The sequence below is a fragment of the Carcharodon carcharias genome, chromosome 12 (genome assembly GCF_017639515.1).
Source record: "Carcharodon carcharias isolate sCarCar2 chromosome 12, sCarCar2.pri, whole genome shotgun sequence".
NCBI classification, from domain to species: Eukaryota; Metazoa; Chordata; class Chondrichthyes; order Lamniformes; family Lamnidae; genus Carcharodon; species Carcharodon carcharias.
In genome coordinates this window covers 112,108,267-112,116,598 of record NC_054478.1, presented here as the reverse complement: position 1 = coordinate 112,116,598, position 8,332 = coordinate 112,108,267, and the positions used below count along the sequence as shown (strand labels likewise).

Below are 8,332 nucleotides of genomic sequence, written 5' to 3'. Positions count from 1 at the left end.
ACTTCTGATGCGCGAACAGATGACCCCATGTGGCACTCAAATAATTGTGATCAGTGCAATGCGCCGGGAATGTTCCCACCGTTGTTACCAACCGGATCCCACAGTGCTGTGACTATCGACACAATGGAACCCACTTTTGCGGTTACAATACCTTTACTCGACTCAACATAAATGCACTTTGGATTCCAGGCCTTTGAAATATTTGCAGAACAATTAAAACTGCATCAAAGCAGAATGAAAAGAATCAGTGCCCTATGTATAAACCTGAATAAAGGGATTTTGTCTGCAATGGCTATAGTCTTTTTTCTAATTTGTTTTTTTGCTGATATATGCTGTTGAAACTATTAGAATAACAAAAGTATTCCCTACAGTGGTGTTTCAGGCCAGCGTATAAATATCGAGCTCTATCAAACATTGCTATGTCCAGGTGGTTGCCTAGTTGACTGTGACGCTCAAAATGGGCAAGGTAAGGTTAACTCTCATATTTCTCACATTTACTGATAATGTTTTATACAAGATATTAAACTTAGAAAATTATCAATTCAAACATGCAATTTTATTCCCCACAGATCATCTTTTACGAGGACAGGAACTTCCAGGGTCGGCACTATGAGTGCAGCAGTGACTGTGCTGACCTGTCCCCTTACTTAAGCCGCTGTAACTCCATCCGTGTTGAGAGTGACTGGTGGGTGCTGTATGAGAAACCAAATTACATGGGATACCAGTATGTTCTGAGCAGGGGAGAATATCCTGACTACCAGCGCTGGATGGGATTCAATGAATGTGTCAAGTCATGCCGCTCCTTCCCACATGTAAGTAAAATAGTCTTTTATATTAACTGTGGCATAATTATTCTCACTCCCTTTTACTGTCATTAGTGTCAAATTCATATTTTAGTTATTCTGCTTTGTCCTATTTCAAATGTTCAAAATAAATTCAAACTCAGCAAGAAACAACCAAAATTTGGAAGATATAACTAAAAATCTTGTCTGCACATGTTTTTCATTAGTCATGAATTTACAGTAGGTAATAAGATTGTATAAATGCTGCAGAATCATTCATTTTGCTCGTGTGTACTTTACTAGCTTTTGGTACATTTGACCGGAGCTCCAAGTATTGAGTTTGCTAACACTGGCACAGAGAGCACTGTGGGTGAATTGTGTCTAAGAACAGCTAGGTATTTAATACCTTGCTAAAAGGACTGTTCATCAATTAAGTTCTTATCACTTTTCCCTGAAAGCTCTCGCATCCATCAGTAACCTTTTGGTAGAGGAGTGCCAAGATGTACCAGTAATAATCCAGATGTAATTTCACATCTGATCTGTACATAGTTTGAATAACTTATGGTGACTCACAAAATGCTCAAATGTCTTGTATTTTATCTTTGTAAATTCTCAACATTGTTGCTAATGGCCTTGCAGCGATTAAATACATTCAGTAAATGGCTTATAATCTTTTCCTGAACACTGTTTAATTTCTACTTTCATCGATAAACGTAGGCACACATATTTAGAATCATAAAATCAGAGGACGTTTACTGCCCATCAAGGCAAATGACTGTCTGCAAGAGTAATTTAGATAGTGCCAGTCCCTGTCATTAATATTGGAAACTTCTATCTCCTTAAACAATACTTTCCAAAATTATTATTAATTCCAAATTATTTTCACTTCAGGTGCTTGTCTAATTCTATTTTAATAGGTACAATTAAAATTGCCTTCATGATTCTTTCAGGTAGTGCATTCTAGATCTTAGCCATTTGCTGTGTAAGAATTTTTTTGCTCATGATGTCTTTGGTTCATTTGACAACCACTTTAAATCCATGTCCTCTGGTCCTCAAAACTTACACCAATGGGAACAGTTTCTATCTATTCTTTCTAGACACCTCATGAACACTTCTATCAAATCTTTCCCAACCTTCACTTCTCTCAAAGAGAACAACTTCAGTTTCAACAGTCTATCTGTGGATAATAAGTTCTTCATCCCTGGAACAATTCTTGTAAATCTTTTCTGCACCCTCTCTAAAGCCTTCACATCTTTCCTAAAATTTAGTGTTCAGAATGGGACACAATAATCCAATTGAAGCCAAACCAGTGTTTAACGAAGGTTCACCATAACTTTCTTGTTTTTGTATGCCATGATCTGTAAAGCCCCAAATCCTGTTTGCCTTTTAACTACTTTCTCAACCTGCCAAGAAATTCTACAATTTGTACTCATATACAGCCAAGTCTCTGTTCCTGCACCTCCTTTAGAATTATCTCAAGTTGATATTGCCTTTCCTCATTCTTCCACTCATAGTGTATGACTTTGCATGTCTCTGCATTAAATTTTACACTCCATGTGTCCACCCATTCCACCAGCCTGCCTATGTCTTCTTGAAATCTATCACTGTTGTCCTCACAGTTCACTATACTTCCAAGCTTTGTGTCATCTTCAGATTTTGAAATTGTGCCCCATTGACCCACGTCTAATTCATTAGTATATATGTCAAGTAAAGCAGTGATTCATGCTTCTTGTTCTAAAGTGCTGTAATCTTGGAACACTCTTCAATACATGTCATACACATATGTATGATATGTATACATTATGCTGCTACCTTATGAATATTATATATTTTATATTACAGTATAGGGGAGGCTCCTACAGAATGAGGATTTATGAAAGGCCTGACTTCGGAGGACAGATGATGGAATTCATGGATGACTGTCCAGCTGTCTACGATCGTTTCCGTTACCGTGATATCCACTCCTGCCAAGTGATGGACGGTTACTGGATCTTCTATGAACATCCCAACTACAAAGGCCGACAGTACTTCCTGAGACCCGGTGAATACAGGAGATATAGTGACTGGGGCGGCTACAACTCAACTGTTGGATCTTTCAGGCGCATGAGGGATTTCTAATTCCTTGTTAAAAAGTAGATTTTCTCATGCTGGAATATTCTGAAGCATAATAAAGGTGCTAGCAGCAGAACTGATTCTTTTTTGAATTGTGTTTTTGTGCCTCTGCTTCTCTAGACATTTTACAATCTAGAGATGACAATAATTATTGAGAAATAAATATTTCCCGTAAAATGAGTAAAGGATGGCACCATAAGATTCTGCAACAGTTACTACTCATTCTGACAGCTGTTCAGATAGACCAGTTGTATTTGTTGCGTTTTTGGGTCCTTTATGCAAACTCGCTAATCTCACACACACAACTGTAAAACCATAAGTAGTTTTGACTTATTTGAAGGCATCAACTGATATATATACACAATACAGAATGACTCAACAGACTCTAGGGATTCAGCAATCAGTAATCACAGCCATAGCAATGACTGCAATTCCTACACTGGCTGCTAGTCACATGCTGCTTCATATCCTGGTTCCTTAATCATTTGCCTATTCTCTTAAAACGATATCACAAGAAACAAGTGATATCACAAGAAAAGTAGTGAAGGCCGACTGCGATATTAGAAAGTTTTAGTTGGGCCACAAGTAGAATTTAAATAATACTTATAGATTCATTGTGATTTATTTCTTCAAAAAGGTATCTTGGCATGTGAAACACAAGGAATGATTATAAAAGATAAGCACGTTAGTTATAATAAAAACATATAAATATCAAATCTTACATTTATTTTGATGTTGATGGGTGCAGCCTATCAGATTTCTGCAGTATTTTGTCAGTATTTGCTAGTTGTTTTGAAACAGCAAGCCTAAGCAGCTGGTCCAAGTATACATTAGGAAGTCATGGCATCCGTTTGTTTTTTTATGAACTTTAACCTGCTGAACTTTGCTTCACATAAATATGCGGACCCAAAAAGCGAGAGAATCTTTTTGGCACAGGATAACAGAAAAGGGTATTGCTCTTCTGGACGCATGTTCCAAAATTCAGTTACAGTCCCCATTTTAATTTCCTTTTGGCAAGTACCTTGCAGTGCCATGTCTTGCTGCAAGTTAATCAGTTCATTTTTTAAACATCTTATTTCAGAGCCAAGAATACTTAGGTCTGACACATCTTTGGCTGAAATTACTCAATGGATTTTCAAAGAGGTGAAAAGAATGACAAAACTTTGTAAAGTTCAAGAACATACAGTCAATTCCTCTCTGCAGAAAGGACAACAATTGATTGAAACATGTCAAATCAGGACAGTAATAGTCCTGAAGAAAGTATTGAATGAGGAGATAGAAGTTTCCAAAGCTTGTGAAATCCTGAATTGAAATTTCTTCAATGTACATGTTAAGTTTTTCTGCAAAAGATTTGCTGGTCATCTTGGTTATTAATTTATTTCCTGCCTGAAGATTGGTTTGAATGTTTGATGATTAACATCTCAGTAATCCCTGAGAAAAATGCTATTTTGTACCAAAATCACCATTGTGCAGCTCAGGGTAACTTACATCATGTTCTTTTCTTTATTCATTCATGTGACATGAGTGTCACTGCCTAGGCCAGCATTTATTGCCAATCCCTAATTGCCCTTGAGAAGTTGGTGGTGAGCTCCCTTCTTGAACTGCTGCAGTCCATGTGGCTAAAATGGACAGGGAAAATAGGTTAAAAGCGAAGTTGGTAGAGAAGAATTTAAGTAAGTATTTCATAACTCTCAACAAAAATACATTCAACTGAAGAAGAAATACTCTTGCCAAAAAATGCACCTTCCATGGCTAACTAAGGAAGTTAACAGTGGTACCAAATTGAAAGAAAAGACAGACAGTGCTGTGAAGATTAGTGATAGGCCAGAGGATTTTAGAAACCAGCAAATGATGACGGAAAAAAAAGGTAAAATTGGCGAATGGCAGAAATCTAGCAAGAAATATAAGAGAGTAAAAGCTTCTACAAGAACATGAAAAGGAAATGAGTTGTTAAAGTGAACATTGATCCCTTGGAGAGTGAGACTGGGGGAATTAATAATAGGAAAAAGGGGCAGAATATTGCGCTCATTGGGTGGTAACGAGGGTAAAATGACGCACAATGATGTTGGGTGAGCGTCTCGACATCATTGCTCGCATGATATTTTGGTCAGCGGGTACGCGCAGGGGTCAGCAGCGCACCTGCCAACAATTAAAAGGCCTATTAAGGCCATCAAAGTTCTAATTAAATGAAATTTTTTGCTGTCCGTCCAACATTACAGTTGGCGGGCAGATAAAAAGGACAAGCAGCCTTTGGATTTTTTGCGAAACCTCAACCATAAGGTTTCAATCAGTGATTTAAAAAAAAAATTCAAACTAATTTGTAACATGTCCCTGCTCATGTGACAGAGTCATATGACAGGACATGTTATTAATGTTTTTAAATACTTAAATTTTAATGTTCAAAGAGTTTCAGCTCCCTGAGTTAGCTCTGTGCCTTAAGGGGCTTTTACTGCGCGCACCCGCACACATGCGTGAAGTACCGCGCTCGCTCTCCTCCCCCCTACACAGGCAGTGCTGAGCGCTGCAGTGCATGATTCACACTGGCTGGCTGTTAATTGGCCAGCTAGCATGAAATGACAGTCGCAGTCCGATCACAGAATCACAAAATACAGAAGAGGCCCTTCAGCCCATCAAGTCTGCACCAACACGTGAGAAACACCTGACCTACCTACCTAATCCCATTTACTAGCACTTGGCCCATAGCCTTGAATGTTATGACGTGCCAAGTGCTCATCCAGATACTTTTTAAAGGATGTGAGGCAACCCGCCTCCACCACCCTCCCAGCCAGTGCATTCCAGACAGTCACCACCCTCTGGGTAAAAAAGTTTTTCCTCACATCCCCCCTAAACTTCCTGCCCCTCCCCTTGAACTTATATCACCTAGTGACTGACCCTTCAACTAAGGGAAACAACTGCTCCCTATCCACCCTGTCCATGCCCCTCATAATCTTATACACCTCGATCTGGTCACCCCTCAGTCTTGCCTGCTCCAACAAAAACAACCCAAGTCTATCCAACCTCTCTTCATAACTTGAATGTTTTATCACAGGCAACATCCTGATGAATCTCCTCTGCACCCCTTCCAGTGCAATTACATCCTTCCTATAATGCACACAGTACTCCAGCTGTGGCCTCACCAACGTTCTATACAACTCCAACATGACCTCCCTACTTTTATAATCTATGCCTCGATTGATAAAGGCAAGTGTCTCATATGCCTTTTTCACCACCCCACTAACATGCCCCTCTGCCTTCAGATATCTATGGACACACACACCAAGGTCCCTTTGTTCCTCATAACTTCCTAGTGTCATGCTGTTCATTGAATACTTCCTTGTCAAATTACTCCTTCCAAAGTGTATCACCTCACACTTTTCAGGGTTAAATTCCATCTGCCACTTATCTGCCCATTTGACCATCCTGTCTGTATCTTCCTGCAGCCCAAAACACTCAACCTCACTGTTGACCATCTGGCCAATCTTTGTGTCGTCCACAAACTTAATAATCCTACCCCCCACGTAGTCATCTATGTCGTTTATATAAATGACAAATAATAGGGGACCCGGCACAGATCCCTGTGGTACGCCACTAGACACTGGCTTCCAGTCACTAAAGCAGCCTTCTGTCATCACCCTCTGACTCCTGCAACTAAGCCAATTTTGAATCCACCTTATCAAACTACCCTGTATCCCATGTGCATTTGCCTTCTTTATAAGTCTCCCATGTGGGACCTTGTCAAAGGCTTTGCTGAAATCCATATAAACTAGACCAACTGCACTACCCTCATCTACACACATGGTCACCTCCTCAAAAAATTCAATCAAATTTGTTAGGTATGACCTCCCTCTGACAAAGCCATGCTGACTATCCCTGGTCAAACCTTGCCTCTCCAAGTGGAGATAGATTCTCTCCTTCAGAATTTTCTCCAATGGTTTCCCTACCACTGACATGCGGCTTACTGGCCTGTAGTTCCCTGGCCTATCTCTACAACCCTTCTTAAATAGCGCAACCACATTAACTGTTCTCCAGTCCTCTGGCATCTCCCCCGTGGACAGAGAGGAATTAAAAATTTGGGTCAGAGCCCCTGCCATCTCCTTCCTTGCCTCCCATAGCAGACTGCTTTTGGGATTCTGCTGTGTGGCATTGGCACCCTCCTCGGCTGTGGAGTTGGATTTGTTGAGATCACAGGAAGAAGGGATTCAGATGGGTCAGACATTCCCAGAGTCACCTGGATGGATGGCCCCAGGGTGTGCACCTGTTGATCCTCCTCCTTACGGGTGCAGACTCCTTGAGAAGAAGGGGAAGCTGAGGTGAGATCGAGCTGCCCCGCACCCCTCGACACTATGGCATCAGTGATGGAGTTCAGCCCGCGCAGCAGTGCAGGACCGATGTACTGGACCAAGGTTTCCATGGCAGCTGCTGTCGTACCAGTGTTGACCTCATGCCAGCGCTATCACCTCAGGCTGAAGGCAGTCAGACTCCTCTATTGTGCCTTGCAATCTGAGTGGTGCAGTGGACATCCCTTTCTGATGTTCCCAAACTTGCCTTTGCAGCTCCAGCAACTGAGGTATGACCAAGTCCAGAGGCTCCTCATCTGACTCGGACTCAGCAGATTTCTAGCCTCCAGCAGCCCTCTGAGTGCCAGAAACCTGGGAAGTCCCTGCCACTGCCTGCAGTGGATCAGACAGTGCGACGTGCTCACCAGATTGTGACCTTGAGACTACTCTAAAGCTCGGTCCCACAAAGGTATGTGTCTCTGTGCTGGTGGATGGCGTGGGTGAGTGCTGTGGCGGGTCTTCAATGAGGGTTTCAACAGATTCCTCTTCTGAGGTGTCTTCAGGGCATGAGTCAAGGGCCTGGGTTGTGGACTCCCTCGGCTGTTTCCCAGATATGCCTGTGGAAGCAAGGAGAGATAATTAGTGCATGGCAGTGGCCTGTGATGTGGGACACATCACTCACAACATGGTTGTCTGATGGATGTTGCACTGCTGGGTCCTCACTTGGTTGAGCGCCGCTGACCTCACCATCTGCACAGATTTTCACCGGTCAGCTGGATGGCTCTATTTTCAAAGTCGGTGAGGACCTTGATTTGAGGCATTCCCCCCTTTGTGGCATCTCCCTTTTGTTATGTGCCAGCTTGTCCTGCATGAATACAAGTGGTGAGAGGATAAGCAGGGCACCCGCCAAGCCAGATGATAATGATGCCTGGCATGGGTGGGTGGTGAGTTGTGCCATGTATGGGATGAGGACAATGAAGCGTGAGAGAGTGAATGGTGATGTCCCCTTGAACTGGCAGTGAGTGAGATCCCTGTGGATGTGTGATGGGTTTGAGTTGAGAGTGATGAGAAGAGTGGCTTACTCTAGCAGAACAGAGGAGATCATTCATCCTCTTTTGGCACTGGGGGCTGCCCTCTTTTGCAGGTATTGGCACTGACCAC

The 8,332-nt window shown here is 42.0% G+C and overlaps 1 protein-coding gene across 2 annotated transcripts; it reads left to right on the top strand.

The window, feature by feature from the left end:
* The first annotated feature begins 448 nt into the window (after window positions 1-448).
* LOC121284890 (gamma-crystallin S-1-like) lies at window positions 449-2,900 on the top strand. Of its 2 annotated transcripts, none has more exons than XM_041200754.1 (3): window positions 449-466; window positions 570-812; window positions 2,625-2,900. In XM_041200754.1, the coding sequence occupies exons 1-3, from the start codon at window positions 458-460 to the stop codon at window positions 2,898-2,900; spliced, it is 528 nt and encodes a 175-aa protein (XP_041056688.1). In that variant the 5' UTR covers window positions 449-457. The 2 variants fall into 2 exon arrangements, with proteins under 2 accessions (XP_041056688.1, XP_041056687.1); XM_041200753.1 differs by having other exon boundaries at window positions 458-466; window positions 570-816; window positions 2,635-2,900.
* Window positions 2,901-8,332: the final 5,432 nt, after the last annotated feature.

What these genes read in the sequence shown, in the direction of transcription:
- LOC121284890 (XM_041200754.1), top strand. An exon ending in CATGCCGCTCCTTCCCACAT is followed by an intron (nt 813 to 2,624) that starts GTAAGTAAAATA and finishes TTTATATTACAG; the next exon opens with TATAGGGGAGGCTCCTACAG.